At 53.6% G+C, this 18,907-nt stretch overlaps 1 protein-coding gene across 2 annotated transcripts in view; it reads right to left on the reverse strand.

The window, feature by feature from the left end:
* SNX29 (sorting nexin 29) overlaps window positions 1-18,907 on the reverse strand; it is a gene marked incomplete at its 3' end in the record, with an annotated part of 282,630 nt that overhangs the window by 215,407 nt on the left and 48,316 nt on the right. For both annotated transcript variants that reach the window (XM_084250522.1, XM_084250521.1), the window contains exons 11-12: window positions 9,008-9,071; window positions 6,796-6,924 (exon numbers count right to left, since the gene is read on the reverse strand). In XM_084250522.1, the coding sequence (XP_084106648.1) occupies window positions 6,796-6,924; window positions 9,008-9,071 (193 nt within the window). The remainder of the gene's footprint in view (window positions 1-6,795; window positions 6,925-9,007; window positions 9,072-18,907) is intronic.

Raw genomic sequence — 18,907 nt, forward strand, 5'->3', positions numbered from 1 at the left:
CCTGCCCCACACCCAGGCCCCCCAGTGCACTCAGCTTTCCTTGGCTGCTCTGGTTAAGTCATTTAGACCTGTCAGTTGCTGACAAGGACTTGCTAAAAAATGAGGATGAGCCAACTCACTCAGCGAATGAGACTCAGCCAAGTGAAAGATCCAGGCACCCTGGGGAAGAAGTTCTGTGCCCAAGGAGAGTGGGAGACAGGGAAGGTGGGAGGGCTGGGGGGGTGCACACAGCAGGGGCTCAACAGATCCTCCAGTGTGGTGGCAGCTCCACCCCGGCCAAGGACTCTAAGGGTGAGGCAACTGAAACCTGCACGCAAAGTCCTGATGGCGGGACTGCGCATGACCTTGACAACCAGAACGTTGCCGAGAGAGCTAAGATGGCAACTCTCTCTGGAACAGGACTGTGGCACAACAGAAACATGTGACAGACACTTGTGGTCACCCCAGTGCTGATGAGGAGCCACCGGCATTTAGCAAGTGGGGCCAAGACAGCAGTGGCCCTGAAAAGCCAAGGCCAAGAGCTTGCTCCATCCTGCAGCACATTCCATTGTCCCAACAGCCCAATCATGCAGGCAACAAACCTGCTTCCAACCAAGCCTGCGACCTAATTCCCTTGCCACACACAGAAAGCGCCAGTTCTCACTCTTGCCAACCACCCTCCGCACTTTGGTTTTCTGCGCTTTTTGTAGAGTGGCTGCTGATCTTCTTATGCATCGGTAAGTAGGTACAATCATTTAACTGCCCCATGTTTTTCTAGCAAAGTTGTGCCTGGCCAATATACACCAAAATCTACTGTTATTTATACATTACTTTCCTCTCAGAGACAGGGTGTTACACTGATTTTCTAGTGTAAAGCCTAGTAGGTAGGTTTCACATTAGTCATGAATTTCCCCTCAGAACAGTGAAGGGGACGTGAACATTTTCTCTTAAACAAGAGGTCAGTGAGGCGCTGAGATGGAACGCGCCTCGCCGAGAAGTGCCAGGGCAGTGACGGAACTGGCACTTGCTGATGGGGCTCCCTAACATGGGACATCAACATCCCAAGAAGACACAAAGAGGGCCGTGCAGAGACGGTCAGACAGCCCAGCAGGGGCACAGCCTGGTTTCACCAGCCACCCCGAGGCCATGGCCCGAGAGACGGCACAGCACCTTTCCTCAGGAGAGCCGCAGGGCCCAGCCTTACTGAGGAGAGGAGGCCTTGCAGGGGGCACCTGCTGTCCTTTCCCACCCTATACTCACCCTCACTGATGGGAGGGTGCCCCGATTTTCCTTTTGAGAAAACATGTTGATTGTATTCTGTGTGCCAGGGGGAGGGAAAGCTGGTGCCCCTTGGCTCCCCGGGGTGAGAGACCCAGGCCCCCCCCTCGGGGCCATGACTCTCTTAGGTCTCCCCTGGAGCTATGGGCTGACACACCCCTCCCCTGGGGGGCTTCTGCCTGGCGCTGGTGGGGACTTTTGTGCCACAAGGGGAAAGCAGGCCTGAGAATGAAGCCGCTTCAGCAGCTCTTCTGATGAGAGAACCCTGGCCTTCCTCCCCAGCTCTCAGCTGTAAACATGGGGTTTTGAATAGATAACAAAGCAAATGTTCATTTTTTGGACATTTATTTCTGGCCTCTACTTACTTACCTCGAGGGTAAAGTTTTGATTTGTTTTTTACATACTAGTTTTGAGATATTCCTCCAGAGTATGTTTCCTTTACCAAACAACCTAAACAATGAGGACTTCAGAAAAGCATAATAAATTCTTCTTTTTTCAATTTCATGTACAACACTGCCACCTTGGCCTTGGAAATTTATCTCAAGCAGTTTCAACTGCTCCACCAGAGCTAGCAGAGGGATGACAAAGTCTTGGCAAGCTTAAGGCCACTTCCCATTCCCTTGCCCACAGCAGACATTGCTAATCAATGTCAGCACTTCCTGTGCTCCAGCAGACACAGTTAATCGATAACAGTATCCTCCCTGTTGAGCCCAGAACCCCAGGCAGGAGGGGGTTGCCTCACCCAGAGTTGCCAAAAGAATGCAACCCACTGGCTTTCTCTGTAGGAGCAAACAGTCCAACTGAACATTCAGTAATAAAAGGACCTTTGGTTCTAAAGTCCATCCCTAGCCCAGGTCAGGCTCAGCATTCAAGCCAGTATCTTCCATGCCAAACCTTCTCACTTTGACCATTTGGCTCTTGTGATTAAAAACCTTTCACTGGACACTGAAGAAGTGTATAGTCTTTCTTTTAAGAGACATACTCTTCATGTTTCTTCAGTGTTTGAAAACAGAAGGCAGAGACTGTGTCTTAGAAGCTGAGATTTACAGCCTTCATAGAAAGCCCTAGGGGGAGCGACCAGGGGTGGGGGGGGGCAGAGCAACGTGAGCAGGGCCCCGAGCTTTGGGGTGGCCGCCCCTCACAGTGCGCAGGACCCCATCACACAGATCACTGCTTAGCAGCCCGACAGGGACAAACACAAACAAAGGGACGCATGCTGGCAGGCAGGGCTGGGAAAAACAACAGCAGAAGGAGCTGAAGGTCAAATGGAGGCCAGTGGCCAAAGGCTGCATGAGGCTCGCTGCAGGTGGAACTGGGATAAGGGAGGGATCCGTGAGATTCTGGCCCAGACCCAACATCCCCAGCCACCCAGAAGAAGGCCCTGGTGAAGAAGAGGGGGAAGAAATCTGGGCACGTGTCCTGGGCAGGCAGGATGGGCCTGGAGCTCTCTGAGGGCTGCAGCAGCATCAGCCCATTCCTTTCCCGACAATCCCAGAGGCTCTCAGCACGGGGTGTGTGTCTGTTTCTCATCTGGGGGCCCTGGTAAGGCTGGCCGCCTCGGCCTTCTGCTCACTCCCAGATTGACATGCCCAAGCACTCATCCTCTTCCCACAATGCTCTATGTGGACATCAGGAGGGAGAAAGTCTCCTCTGTGGATACCGCAAAGGATTTGGTGCCGCCAGAGGCCGTGGCTGCTGCTGAGCGTGGAAGCCCTACCTCAGAACAACACTGATGCCTGGAGGGCACAGAGCAGATAGCAGGGTAGGAGGCGAGCCATGGCCTGGCCTGGACAAGGTGACCAGTTACAGCAACACAAAATTCCCCTGTTGACCCACACTAACGGGTGTCGGCCGCCAAAAGCTTATTAGGAATAACAATAAGGCTGGTCCTGAGATGGCAGACAGGGCATGAAGGCCTGGAGCAGAATCTGGAAATACCCCAGGGTTCTGCTCCAGACATTTTCTCCACCCTTGGCTGAATCACAGTGATGTAGAATCTCTTCAGGACCTGACCGCCTGAGCGATTTTCCTTAGGCACAGAGAAAACACAATTTGCTCCATCCCCTCATATCCAGACAGGGAAGCCTGGCTTGCCAGGACTCAGGGTTTTCACTGAGAAAAGATCCATTACAAACTGGCTCAAATAACAAAGGGACTAACTAAAAGAAGACGACAGCTTCAGGAAGGACTGGTTCCAGGAGCTCAAATGCCATCATCGAGGCCTGCTACCTGCCCCATACCCTTTCTCCACTGTGCCGCTGCCACATGGAGTCAGGACCTTCCCACCTGGAAGCAAAGACAGCTGCCAGCAACTCCTGCTCACATCCTGCCCCTCAAGGATGCTAACTGGCTCTTTTTTTTTCCCTATCCAAAAGCACAAGTTTATTATAAAAAAGAAAGGAAAGGAAAGGAAAGGGCATTTGCACAGACACGAGCAGGCAACATGAGCTGCCCCTGAAAAGGACAGGTCTATGAAAAGAGACATCTGCATAGACACAGGCAGGCAGCCTCGGGACGAGAGCTGCCTATTAACTGGATCTTAACAGATCAGCTTGGCCAGTGCCCTCTGGGACCCAATCACAGTGTCCAAGGGATGGAAGAAGCTGACATCCCAGTCGGGGCTCTTGGACCCAGCCCCACCAAACCACACGGACAGAAGGGGGAAGAAAAAGAGCCCACCCAGGAAGAGGGGGCCCTTGGCACTCACACCACCGATGACCCCGCCTCAGCTATTCACACCACTACAGAACCCCACGCTGATCTGGGCTGATCTGTGTGACAACAGAATATGGCAGATGTGATCACGTGGCTCTTCCAAGAATAGTTATGACACAACAGCTTCCACCATGGCTGTCTCTCTTGCTCCCGGTCACTCGCCCTGAGAAGCCAGCCCTGTGGAGTGGCCCAAGGGTAAGGAACCAGAGCCTCCTGCCAAAAGCCAGAGTGAGCCCAGAGGGGGAGCCTCAGGCCTCCTGAGAAACGCCAAGCAAAAACCACCCTGCTGAGCTGTTCCCAGACACTCATCTCACAGAAACTGAAGCATCTAAACATCTGTTGCTTTAGTCTGCCAAGTTTGGGGATGATTTGTTACGCAGACAGACAGCTAGCACAGCGCGCAGACGCAGAAAGCAACCCACGAACTTGCTGCCTCAAAGGTTCTTCCCCTCATGTAAGTGTGTGTCTCCCTCCTGTGGACACCTGTCTCCAAACTCATTCATTGTTCTTAATTCAATGCTAAACAAGGCGACCAAGTATTTAGGGCATAAGGTTAACCTACCCTGGACTAATCGTGATGCCTCCCCCTCAGGAACAAGCATTTATTTGGGGCTACAAAATCCTGGGGCTGGTTCCATGACCTTGACCTCAAATGACGCCTCACTGTCCAAGAGGGAAGACATTCATTTTTAGCAAAAGGGATGTGGAGTAAAATGCTGGACTTGCCCGGGGTGTTCCTCCACACTCAGGGCCGGTAAAGCAGGCCTATGCACAGCTCACTCTCAGTACCGGAACACTGGCAGCAAAAGTAATTTCCCTTTGGTGAATCTGAAATAGCCTAGCACTTAATTCTTTCTGCATCACTGCTGTTACAACATAACTTGATTAGGCAAGGTTTCTTAGTAATGATTACGCTAAAGAAAATGGTAACGACAGTTGACATTTATGGAGCACGTCTGAAGCACATGTATGGAGCTGAGATAGGGTCTCTCACTCACCAGGCCATGACTATGTGGTAGAGCATCCTGTCCTCATTTTATAACCAAGGACACAGAGGCAGACACTCAGTGACTTCAAGGCCACACAAGTAACGAGCAGTAGAAACACGATCTGAACCTGGGCCACAAGCCACAAGGTTACCCACCTGCAGCACAAAACCTGCCACCTGAACACGGATGCCCTCCGCACACATGGCCCCGCCCTGGCCCGTGACCTTTGCCACCCCACCTGCGTGTACCCCATCAGCAATGGCAGCCCCAGCAACAAGGGATACCCAGCCCACTACACTGACAGCCGCTCCTTCTAGGGCCCAAGCATGGAGGAAGGCCTGGCATGCTGTGGGGTAAACTGTGTCTGGAACATGCCAGCAGATGAATTCCTCAAACTTACATACCCAAGTGCTTGGTTTGCTTTCTTCCTTTTCTCTCATGCTGAATATTTGCCTGTTTTATAGAAGCTCCTTCTACCACCTGCAAACTTTCAGGTGCCTTAAGGTCTTAGCTACATGTTGCTTAAAGGGGGAGACCTCAGGTTATAAAATTGCCTAGTCAAGAAGGTGGCAGATGTGATCACGTGGCTCACGCCTAGGCACTTTCCACTCCATTCAGGGGCTAAAACCCTCCCAAGAGCCACCCTCTACTAAAATACATGTCCTAAGACCTACTTCCAGCAGTTTCTGGGGCCAGTGCCCGGTGCACACTCACAGACTCCCTCCCGCTCCGGGCTCACGTGGGCAAGACTGCCCCCTGCAGGCATACACCTGGAAACACACCCAGGAGTTCAGCAGTTCACCCAAAGCACACCAAGCGCCAGCAATGGAGCAGGACACAAGCCTGGCTCCCAACACAATCCAGAAACGACTGGGAATTTCAGGCTGTCTTCTTGGCGGATCCAGAAGCGGGGATCTCCTTGTTTTCACTGTGAACATTTAACACAACTGCATCCCAGAGCCTCAGCATGGCCGAGGGGTGTCCAGTAGGAAAAATGCCAGATGAGTAACTATCTCTGGCTCTGGAGATGCCATTTTAAAATGTGAGGAAAGAGAGATGAAATGAGAACTGAATGACAATTCACAAAACAGGAAAAAAACTGGAATTCAAATGGCCAGCCATCAGAAATGGCCATTTTAGCATGCTACTCGAGGAAATGCCACATCCAGAGAGATGAAAGCGATTACCACGAAGGCCTCGGAAGCGATAAACACTGTGTGGTGGTAGAGGAAGGCAGGCTCGGTACAGGGCATAAAAATATATTTGCATGTGAACAAACGCAGTAAAAATGCATGTTTTTATGGGAGTTGGGGGTTCGCTTTATGGTTTTCTTTAATGAGATATAAACAGTCACAAAAAAAGAAATAAAAAGGCTCTTAAATAAAAATAGGCGCCACCATAATCTTAATTAGGAAAATGACAAATGAGAAATATTCTGCCAGCACCTGTGCCAGCACCTTTTCCACATGTGATGTTATCAAAGGCCCAGAAGTCAGAGCATGAGTTACTACAAAGGAGGTGGTGGCCTGTGTGCCAGAGCGTTCTCGAAGCTGCAGCTGCTGGAATATGCATGAGCCGCTCCAGAGTCCTGCCACCACCACCCTGGGGCACACTGGACTTGCATCATTTAACCTCTAGGACCTTTCGTATTTTGAACTATGTGCATAGAGATTACTTATTCAGTGGGTTAAATTAAAATTGCAAATGCCTCATTTTACTTCCTTTGGCCACCTCTTTTTTTTTTTTTTTTTTTAATTAGAAAGCACCAGTGAAAGGTGTGCTTGGGATTTTAAAGCCTCCATGCTCCCACCTATCGGACCCTCTGCCCTCCTACCTCGCCAGCGCCTGGACCTTCGTGACGTGCCGCTCCTCCTGCTCAGCCATCTTCCTCTTCAGGGAGTCCACCTCTTGCCGGAGTGCAGCTGAGTGCTCCATCTCACCATCCAGCAGGCTCCGCAGTGACCTGAGGAGAAAGGGGAGGCCACTTCGTTCAGCTGTCGTCAGCCCAGAGTCCGCCAAGCCCAGAACCCTGTTGTTTATCCGAATGAAGTCCTTACCCATCATTTCCCACAAGGCTCTGCAGGAACCATAAGGCAAATGTAGCTTGTGTGGATTGGCTTAAGGAAGGCCCAAACTCCGGTCAAGAGCCTCTGAGTAATAATTAGGATCAGCCCCGGGGGAACCATCTGCCCCGGCTTGTGTCTCTGATAGTCTGTGGGCAATGAGCTGAGCAAATTGCAGGCAAGTCCCTGTGACGACATGCCAAATGTGCAGCCCCTTACACGGAGACCATTCTGTCACAGCCCCACTGGGCAAGAGATTTAACAAAGGAAAGAATGCCGGGAGAGGCCAAAAGCATCACTGAGGCATAAAGACAGACTCACGTCATCTGACAGATGTCTAGTCTCGTTTCTACTTCCGCCCCCGAACATACTTAGATCCTGTCTCTTGCCACCTCCAGGTTAAGCGAGCACACATAGGCTCTCCATGGCATACAGTGACAGCGTATGTCACGTCTTTCATTGTATGTAGAGTCTGCTGCCCCCCAAACACATTCACTCACGTTCCTGCTGTGTCCTTGGTCTTAAATACAAATGCTGTCCTACAGAGACAGCAGCTCTTCCAGGAAAAAAAAAAATTATTTTGACTCACTAGAAGTGAGTCAAACATGTTTCCTTTCACTTCTCTGGACTTGACAGGCTATTTCCAGAAAACAATGACTGACTCTGGAACATCTACACCCTAAATCTAGAGGACCCTAATCATCGTGTGACGTCAGAACACAGGCAGACACATCGAACCTCCAGCCCCTGTTCACTGAACTCTCCAAGACCCCCGTTCCTTGTGAGTTTTGAGGACTCTCCCTTCTGGGGCCTGGGATCCCCACCTACAAGGATTTTTTTTCTTCCCCTGGGAAGAGGAAGAGGTTGATGGTAACCCCCTTCACAAGGAGAGCCAGGGCCTCTTCTAAAAGGTCAGCTCTGGCCGGGGGAAGAGGCGGTCCTGCCATGTCCATAAGTCCTGGCTGGAGGTTTTGGTCAGAAAATTGTGCTGTGTAGAGATTCCTTTTTTTAAAATTCTCTTTTTTTGGAAGTCATGTTTGTTTGGTTGTATGTGAGGGAGAAAACTCTCAAGCAGGGCCCAAAGTAATGCTTAAAAACAGGATTGCATGTCATCATGCACCCCTGACCCCCACTCTGAGTAGAAGAATAAGAGTGCTGAAGGGCGCTCCCACAGGCGCACACACGTGTGCACACACATGTACCAATGATCACCCCAGGGAGCATGCATACACACACACATACACACACACACACACACACACACACACACCCCACCCCTAGCCCCCAGGAAGAGCCTAATCGTGCTCACAGAAACTTAGCAGATGCTTGCAGGCAACTCCTCCACTGAGCACCCTGCAGCCCAGCCAAGGTCTGCCAGTGCAAGGCCCACATCAGGCCGTCAGAGGCCACACCACGGCCCATCCCTGGGAGTATCTGGTGTTGGTTTCAACAGGAAATAAAAGACAAAGCCCTCTGCCCTCTCACCAGCTGCAGTTGGGTTTGGGGGGGTCAAACACCAAATCCTAATACCACCCTGCCTTAAGTAGCCCTGATTTGAGAAAACTAAGAAGGGTTCTAGTGCCTGGAACATGGCGGAGAGGCATCCGTTAGAGGTTCCTCACCAGGCCACGTTAACGGGCAAGAGGGTGACAACAAAAGGGCATGAGGCTCCTTCAGGGATTGTGGAAACACCACGCTGATGGCAGTGCTGGCTGCACGTACCTGCGAATACGCCAAGGCCATGGAACGCCCCGTACCTGGGAGCCACGTGGTGTGAGTGGCTCTCAGGAGGGCCGTCCTTTGAGCAGGAAGAGTTAAAGGGCACACGGCATCACCCAGCCCTCAGCTGGTTCCCAGGGAGCCACGATCAGAAGGGCTTCGCACTCGACCCACGACACACACACTGACTGCCACATCCCACTCACGTGTCCCCGGGGAGCAGAGCCGCCCCCCTCCCCCACCCATGCTCCGTGGCCGCTGTACCTGTTCTCTTGCTCAAGTTCATCCTTCCTGCTCATCATGGCCACGATGGCTTGTCGCAGCTCATCTAAGGGAAGAAAGTCAGTGGATCAGCAGAGCCCGCTGTCGCCCGCCCCTCGCTGCTCTGGAGGCCGCACCAGCAGGGCGACGGGCCCTTTCCAAGTTGTTCCCACACGGTCTGCGGGAGCCGATGAGCTCAACTGAGGGCTCCTCGCACGTGCCACAAGGTGAGGGGCAGAGCACAGCCAAGAGTAAACATTTCCAGGCTCGTGATTTCTAAGCACTGTCCTCAGCCCTGCCACGGGCCACATCTCCTCTGAACGATGATGTGTCCCCCGTGACAGCTGTTTGCCAGCAGATCATGTGGCAGCCTAAGTGACATCTGGCCCCATAATGACCCAGAAATATGGACTCGACATTGCCCAATGGACTTCCATGGTGAGTAAAGAGGCAACACCAGGGCCTCCCCGGTGGTGCAGTGGTTGAGCGCTGGCTTGAGAAGCTGCCCGGGGCCTCTGCAGCTCCGGTTCCGGCCACCAGAGGAGGGTCCCACATGGCGCACAGACCTCTCCTGCCGCCCTCTGCTCCCCTCAGCAGTGTGCTTCGGTCCTTCTGCCTGCTCTCCTCCCCGCTGTGGCTCTGGTGAATTCTCTCACCCTCCCGCGCTTCTGACTGTACCCAGTGCTTGCATAAATAAATAAATAAATATTTAAAAAAAAAAAAAAAAGAGGCAACACCAAACAGGGCCATGCCCCAAACCTACTGCAGGAGCTCTTCAAGGGAGGGAGGCATTCACTGATAAAGAATCACGTATTTTAATGAAATAAGCAGCCGAGTTTCCATCCACATCAAGACACCACTCACATGCAAAGGCCCTGAGGTGGGTGAAAGGTGGTCATATAAGAAAAGCAGGAGTCAGGGAGGCAAAATCTAGTAGACATGAGTCTGCAGTCGGGATCTGGCAGTGAGCCACAGTGTGTGCCCCCCAAATCCTGAGGACTTGATAATGCTAGTGGCCCCACATAGACGCCTTATGTACACTGTCTCATTGATGCCACAGAACATCTCCCTGGGAAGCAACCTCCAGTCTGCCTCACAGACATGCACACAGGCTCACGGAGATTAAATGCAAAGACAGAGCTGGAACGGAATCCTTATCTGTCCAATTCCAAACTCTACATTCAACCCAAGAAACAGAAATTGCCATCAATTCCATGCAGGGATTATAAAGTGGCACAGCACCAATCAGGGCAGGGCTGGGGGAGACAGGTCACACGTGGGCTTTGTCCAGAAACAAGGACCTGAGGCTGCTGGATGACACGGGCCCAGGTAATGACCAGAGTCACACACGATCCTTTCAACTTTGCTTAAATGTTAAAAAAAAAAAAAAAAAAAAAAAAAAAAGCCCACAGGCAGAAAAATTATTTCCATAAAATATACTAATAAAAATCAGAAATGAGGGCAGGACTAAGAAGAGAAAAGGGAGAAGCCCATGGCAGGATTAACCAGTCTGCAGAGACAGAAAGGGCCGGCAGCCCTGGGAGGAGGAAGCAGCACATGGCAGCATGGAGCCACGCCACAGCGGCGCCTGCCTGGGCCACGCTCTCCTGGAGCGCAGAGCTCGCCCACTCCGTAACCATCCATTGAGCACCCACTGGGTGCAAGGCACCTTCCCAAGAAGCGAGCAGGCTCCCAGCTAACCTCAGGAAGGAATGTTCTCCAAGGAGTTTTGCTCAACAGAGGACAGTGCAGCGCCACATGCCCGTGATGGAGCCTGGGACTGTTCCTTCTAAACGTGCTGGGTCACTGGTGCCCTGGCTGGTGGCCGCAGACCAATGTCTCAACCCCTCCGAGTCGCTCCCACCCACCCTCTACCTCCCTGGGGCACCAGGGAGAGACGGTTCAGAGGAGAGACCAGCGGGGACAGTGTGTGCAAGACTGCAGCAGGGAGCACAGAGAGCCCTGAGCTTGAGTCAAGAGCTTCTTAACTAAAAATACTGATTTTAAAAAACACCTGTAATATTCCCATGACACCACAGTCACGGGGGAAAGCAAGGCTGAAGACAGGCAGGTGCCTCTGGTGCCAACGCAGGAGCAAGGTGGTCGCTATGTGCGGGGCACCCTTGGGAGACCCCTTTGTGTCCAGGCCTGTGTGAATCTGCCTTCCCTGATGATCCTTCTTCCCCACAGGCCATTCACTACTGCAACAGGATACTAGAAATCTTTCAAATCGATATCAGTTTTTATAGCAGTTTTAGTTTCACAGCAAAACCAAGAGGAAGGGGCAGCATTTCCCCTACAGGCCTGCCCGCCTCGTGCATAGTCTCCCCACCACCAAGAGCCCCCAGGTGTCCACTCGTTACCCTGGAGGAACCTGCGCTGACGGCACAGCCACGCAAGGTCAGCCTGCGTCGGACCAGTTTGGGCAAATGTGTAAGGACCGGTCTCCACACTGCAGAATCCTACAGAGTAAGTTTCACTGCCTTAAAAAATTCTCCGTGCTCTCCTGGCCAGGCCCCCTGCTCCCAACCCTGGTGAAATCTCCTCTTAATCAAAAGAAATGGCCATTCCCTGGGCTTCTGCTGATGGCAACGCAACACTTGTGTGTCAGATCCACAGTAACAAGCCGCCTGCTGGGTCTAAGCTGGCCGGGTGCACAGCCGGGGCGCCCCACTGCCCCACAGGGGTGCACGGGGAAGGGCCCTCGGTGCTCCCCCAGAGCAGCTACCAACAGCTCCTCAGGCTGAGCCGCCGGTGGTGCTCTGGCCTGTGTCACCGCACCCTCACCCAACCTGGTCCTGCAGCCTCTGACCGGAAGACCTCCTTGGGACACTCCCAAGTGACCCGCGAGCATGTTCTGTCCCATCCTGAAATGGGAGAGCCTCCCCCAGCCCCCGCAACCACCATTCTACTCTCTTCTCCAGGCGTGACTGTTCTAAATTCCTTGGGTCCCGGGTTCACATGCAGACTTCGCAGCTGGGTAACCCTAGGCAAGTCACCGACTTCTCTAGGGTCCTTTATCTACAGAATAGGGCACCATCGCTGTCTCATGGGAGCGTCAGCTGGACTCAGTAGGGTCACGTGTCAGTGCTTACAGCGCCCCACTCTCATGAATGCTGAAAGCATTCAACAACTGCAACTCTTCGCTGTGCTGTGCCTTTCCCTTCAACAGAGGGGAAAGATGACAGGAAGCAGTGAGCACCCCTTACGGGTGGCCCAAGGGCCCAGGAGATGTATGAGCACAAGAGGACGTCATACATAACCTCGGCCTGGGGTGCCCCAAATTGCACAGCAGGAATTAACTTGCAAGCAGTGGTGGGGTGACAGGTGGTCCCCCACAGCCCGGATGACCCAGTCCTGCCCTCACTCATCCACCCCTCCACACCCTGTGCCTCGCCAGCCTCCAGGAACCCGGGCTCCTGTATTGGCAACCATATCAAAATGGCAGAGGATGCCCAGGTAACAGTAATCTGACACTGGGAATCTTTTTAAAAATCCGTCACTGAAAAGTGACGTCAGTGGTGGCAGGGGACAAACTTCCTTTTCACCACCGGGGCCAGGGGTAGAGGTGAAGGGGCCCCCTTCCTACTGGGCTTGGGGTGAAGATGCTGTCACCCAGGGATGCCAGGTGAATGCTCCCCAAAGGGAAAGGCTGTGGCATTCCTCTCTTTGTCTGTATTCACCCCTACAGCTTGGACAAGGGAGCCAGAGCCCAAAAAAGAAATACTGTGCCTCAAAAATAAAAAAAATCCGTCACAGAGAGAGGAGGGTCACCTGGCTGTCCTGCCCGCTGCATCGAAGGGCACTCCTGTGGTACGGGGAGGAAGTGGCCCTGGAGTGGGCACTCCCACCCTGCCCCCCCAAAAAAAAGCTCTCCCTACAGGTTTTAACTCTACATGCGCTCACTTTGCTGCCACGCTGGCTGCCCTGTGACTCCTCCCGGGCAGAGCAGGCGGGAGGTAACGTCGGGGTTGATATCCATGGATCGCGTAAATAGCGCATTTCTCTGGGCTGCAGTGACACCCGGGCAGAGGCACTCCCTAACATGTCATTTCCTCTTCTCTCCCCAGCTCTGCACAGCCTATTATTTGTTTAGTCTCTGTCATTGTGGCTTCTTCCTCTTTATTACCTGCCACCACACACACTGCCAGTGCCAGTGGAGTGAGGGTCCATGCCGCAGCCCCCAGAGCCCCACCCCGGAGGCCGGGAAGCCAAGGGCCCCATCCCCAAACAGCTCCGCTTTGGCTTCAGGGCCTGCGCAGCAAATCCAGTCAAGTACACAGGAGAATGTTGAAAAAGATATAAAAAGCAGCACCTCGGCAGGTGTGACTGCTAAAGGCCCTCCCACAAGCCTGTGAACCCCTGGGGAATAGGGCCCCCCAGTGCCTCTCGCAGTCCCCAGTCACAGCCCATACAGGAGATCAATTAAAGGAATTGATGAATAGTGAGAGAGCGAGTGAATGGATGAAGCCCACTACAAAAATCTGGCCCCATCTGCGGGAACTGAGCATGGGATGGGCTGGGCAGAAACGTCAACCAAGTTTAATAATAAGTTCAAAGGCTCACAGAGAAGAACACTAACAACCAGGTTCATGACTGTAATTTCCTGCCCGGTGACAGGGATGCAGGCACAAATTGAGCTTTTTCCAATATGTGTCTTGGGAGTGGATCCACACGGAAGGGAGGAGACGACTTCCTAGCTCTCATTACCATGATCTAAAGCTGGATGCACCTGCAAAGTCGCCCCCCACCCCCCCAACCACGCGAGTCTCCAGTGACAGAGCAGCAGAGCAGGGACCAGCCTCAGAGGCACAAACAGCACAGACGCGCTCCAGCCAGCAGGGCCCTTGACTGCAGGCATCGGGGGTTGCTGGACAAAGCGCCAAACCAGACCGGGGGCTTGAGGGAGTGGGGGAGGGGGGTGTTGTGTGAGAGGCTGCCCATCTTGGACCTTTAAAGGCCCTGTGGGAGTCTGGGGGGATAATCTTGAGACCTATTGCTTCTGGGCTCCCTGTTCAAGAGGGGTGACAATGAGGCCTAGATGCTGTGTGCACGTACACACACACACACACACACACACACAGAGTCACATCTAAATAGATATATATAACAATTCTTTGCTTTATGTAGGATCTTTTTCCGAAGACCTCAAAGAGGCTTTACCAACACTCCCCCGGGGCCCATACTCGGTTATATTTAAAGGCGCTCACGAGGGCACACGCACACAGAAATAAAAATGTTCATCTGTGGATAAATACTTAACCTACCCCGTCCTCTCTCAAACTTAACACACTGCTTTTTATATCTTTTTCTGCCTACCCACTCCTTTCCTTTTATCTACAAGAGAAAGGATAAAGTATATCGAGCTCCCAAACGTGACTTTCAAGATCAGTCTCGGCTGGTCTAACCTTTTGTTCTGTTTCTCTCTCCTGCCTCCCCCTTTCGCCTGCCCACCCAGGGCTTCTACTTTGTCACTAGTTATGATGTGTTCCCGGGGTTCGGGTGGCCGGGGCTACCATGCACGATTGTTTTCTGTGGGTCCAGCAAGACGAAAGTGCTTTACACACCTCGTGCAATGCTTGCGGCCTCCCTGAGGAGCATAACGACACCGGGCATGAGACAGGGGCTCCCCTAGAGCCGGAAGGGACGTGCCCCACGCCACGGCCCAGGCTGCCTGGACACCACTTGCCCCTGAGGCTGGACCTACAAGAACAGCAACATTGCCTCATTTTGAAACCAGAAACCTCCCCCTCCGCTCGGAGCTATGGCACTTGGCCCTGGGGCACTGCTTGTGGGCAGTGTAGGCAGCAGCCGGTGGTGGTATTTCACTGCCGGCCCCACAGTGGCCCCCACTGGGGCACAGCTGCAGGCAGAGGTCCACAGTGATGGTGGACGGCAGTGGTGCCCCTACCACGCTGCCCCAGGGCATGCAGCTGCAGGGAGGGGCACGGGCCCTGCTGAGCCAGCTCCACACTGGGGCTCCCTCCAGCTGCAGGCAGTGGAGGGACTGGTAAATGGTCCAATCAGACTTGCAGGTGGGGACCCTGAAAGAGATAAGGCAGGGCAGGAGCCAGCCTGGGACACACGCTCTGACAGTCTCTGTTCCCGACCTGCAAAGAAGGAAAAAGGAGCAGCAGCAGACCTTCAAGGAAGGAAGAGAAACCCAAGACCTTTGTCAGAGACGGCCTCTGGGCCTGTCTGACCTCCCCTGAAACCAGGACCAAAGGCCCCAGACCCGGCGTCTCAAAGAGCTGTTTGTTGGTGGTGGGGGCCAACAACTCACAAAGAGCTGTGATGCTGGTGGCCGGCACTACTGGCCAGTGCTGCCCCAGACTGCTGATGGCTGACCGGCACTCTGTGTCCATGCTTTGGGCAAGCAGGCCCACCCAGGGTACGCTCACTATCGATTCAGGCAGACGGATGCGAGGGCACCCGGTGCCCTTGGCGGCGTTTTCAGGCTTTAATGCTCTCTCAGGGAACCAGGTACACAGGCTCACGAGGCAGGGAGGGTTGGCATAGGCCAGGCAGGGGGAGGGCTGGGAGGCAGGCAGGCAACAGAGCCTACCAGCCCCCACGAACCTTTACTCTTTCTCTGGGCGCTCCCTGACGTTCTCTCTTGCATTGTCTCATGGTGTCGCCTCTTCCATAGTCACGCCGCTCATCCCACTTCCACCACTGCTGCTGCTTTTATCCCCGCCTCTAGGCTCAGGTGTGCACACTTACGCATGCGCACACCCATGTTCCAGGTGCCCACACTCAGGCACGTGTGCCCCGGGGTCCACACTCCCAAGGGCCATCTGCATTAACACTATCAAGGCTGCAGGTGACAGCCACAGAGGCCAGTGGCGCAAAAGCCTGATTAATTCATTTACCCTACGCCGCGTCACCTCTGGGAGCTGTTAACTGCTCCAGACTGTCCGGCCCGCCTCCCAGTGCTACTGCCTCCTTTGCGGTCTGGTCCAGCTTACAGTGATGTCCATCCCGACCTTCAGACTGTGGCCTGGGTTGCGGCGGCCCCACCTGTGAGCGTCTCCCGCTGCGATAAGTTGGATCCTGACCCACTGTTGCCGGCTGCCATGAGTTCAGGCACCATCTTGGAAAGCACCATCTTGGATGAGTGGCTTTTTGTTTGGGGTTTTTGGGCACTGTGGACACTATCTGAGTGAGACAGTGGCCACTTCTGGCCTTGAGGACTGCTTCCCTATTGGCTTAATAAACCCCATTGCTGTTCTGGAGCCTGAGTGGCCTTGCAGTTGTGCGCGTTAGCAGAGAACCCACAGTGACCTGTCCTCTACCAGCCCCTGTCTTTTTGACTAGCTGCAGCCTCCTCATAGCCCTGTTTCAGTTTCACTTAAACTGGCTCTAGCTGGTTGCTGTCGCCCACCACCAAGTGTGTCACACCTCCAATGAGGCTACTTGGGACCTGCAACACACTGGCCCTGGAGTCTGCGTGGCCAGCAAGCAGCAGATACACAGGACAAGAACATGACATTAGTAGGCAAAAGTAGAGAAGGATTCTGGATCTACGCTGGCTGCTAACTGGCCAGGTGCCTCAGGCATTTCACACCCACTGGGGTCTCAGATGTTCACATGCTAAAGTGAGGAGGTTAGCAAGCTGGTCCTCTTGAATCCTAGCTCTGAGATGCTGTGATTCATCAGGAGTAGCAGCTGAGTCTTCCTAGTTTCTGGCTCCTGCAAGCAAATGTGGCACGTCACACGTCCCCATCATCTGCTCTCCTCTGCTGGCTGGTCAACCAGCCAAAGGCAACCAGCAGAGACTTGACCCTGTCCTGCCCGCATCCCCAGTCGGCCACAGACCCGAGGGCCACGACACCAACATCTGCTGTGATTGGCCCCACGCATGGCAGAGCGGTGGGGTTAACTGATGGCAAGGAAGATTAATTGCATGTGAAACACCATGAATAATCAGGACATCAGCTGCACGGCTTCCTCCCGCCCTCAGGCTGCGGAATCACGTGTATGGCCACTCTCGCAGAGTCACACGCATTGTCTGCAATTAATTAGACACGCACAGGCACCGAAGGCGTGGCAGGTCCCCACCATGGGATGTGCGCCGTCCAGCCCCACACCTCCACCTCTGGGGTCTGTGAGGCGGAACAAAGACTCCGCGCATCTGATGGGCCAGGTTCCAGCCGCAGCTCTGCAAGCAAACTCCCGTGTCGCCTGCCCTCTCCAGCTCCTGGTTTCCCCACCTCTGAGATGGACACGGAGGCACCCATCACCCACCTCCCAAGTTATGGAGGAAGTCAGCAGGAGAGAGGCCGTGAGGTGCTGGGTGAGGAAGGACTCCACGTGACCACTGGCTAAGCGTCACCAGCCAGGGCTCGTTGTGACAGCAGGGAGAGGAAGCAGAATGATGCTCCTGAGTTTTACAGGCAGGCGGAGTGACAGTGCGCCCCAAACACGGGTGGCCAAGCAGCAGTGGGGAAGCCAGCTCTAATGCCGCCTGTCCCCACTCTTGCCCTAAGCGTCGCATTTTCCCATCACTGCTGCCGAATGCATGGAGGACGCCCACGTGCTCTGCTACTCAAAAGCAGAGGGGATCGCTGACAACGGGCACAATTCAAGGGGTTCCCTTCATCCGGCAGGAAGGAGCCAGGAGTTACAGGGCAGGTAAGGGAGATCCCTGAGGAAGGGATACAGGAGAGCAGCCATACTGGAGGAAGAAGGAAACAGGAAAGTAATGGCTTTCAACATTTGTGGAGTTAGCACTTCACTCCTGTCTCCCCTTAATGTCCAGCTCAGTCAGCCTCTCCTGCAGGGAGCCTTCTAGACTCTGCCAGGGAGGGGCCCAGGGAGAAAGCCGCACACTTCCTGCTGCATCTTCCCACAAGATCTCCAGGCGGCCCATCTCATCTGCACTCTCTGGCGGCTGATTGTGCACATGTGACAGGCTTCCCTAACTTGTCAGAAGCATCTCCGGCTTCAAGCATCATGGCCCTGCCAGCTGCCCTGCACTGTTCCAGACAGGCCACCTCTACACCAGCATGACTGTTGGGCAGTTACACCAAAAGTCACTCCCCCTGCTGCTTCCACCTTGGAGGCTAGAGAGCCTGACACTAGTTATCCTAGAAGCTACAGGGACCACAAGACTTGCTTCTGGTTTCTGGGTCTCCATTACGTGGACTTATGGGAAGGCTTGGATTTTCCTGACAAAGGGAAGAGTGAGCAGGTGCTATCCCTTCTCCCTTGAGTCCTACCTGGAAATGGATATGGTTCCTAGAGCAGCAGCAGCCACATGGCAAACAAACTCACAACAAACACCAACATCTAAAGAAGTGGGGGCAGAAAGGATCTGATTTCTTGATGGTACCATGGACCGCAGACTCCTGGTACATGAGAGGGTCCGCCGGTCCTCACTTTACATCACCAACTGGTTCTTGGAAACTGAAATTTTAGGCAAAAATCAATGTAAAATGAAGGCAGGCCTCAAATAACATCACTTCGTTCAGCATTGGTGAGGACTATTCCCTTCTCATCAGCGTAATAGGGGAACAACATTGAGCAAAACACTATTGGATGAGCTGCTACATAGACCCTTCTCCTAGCCACTGCTAAGTGGGTTTTCAGTTAGGCTAAAAGCATTCCTAGCTGACTGCCCATGTCCACACAGCACCCACTGTGGAACGGGGCCTCTCTGCCACAAAGCCTTCCCTGGGGTCACCCCACACTGAGCCCCTACCCTACTAGAACTGTGGAACTGTCCATGTAAGCCCAGAGTACCCATCTGTCCCAGTGGGGATCGCCCTCCCTAGGCCCCAGTCTGGACTCGGGGCTAAGAGAGGGGAGATACAGAGTAAGGCCGCCAAGGCCACTGATGCTCCTAGAGGTGGCACAGGCAAAAGTCTGGCTTGTGGGGTCCTATGGGCTTAGGTTGGAAAT

Source organism: Talpa europaea (genome assembly GCF_964194135.1).
Source record: "Talpa europaea genome assembly, chromosome: 12".
Classification (NCBI taxonomy): domain Eukaryota; kingdom Metazoa; phylum Chordata; class Mammalia; order Eulipotyphla; family Talpidae; genus Talpa; species Talpa europaea.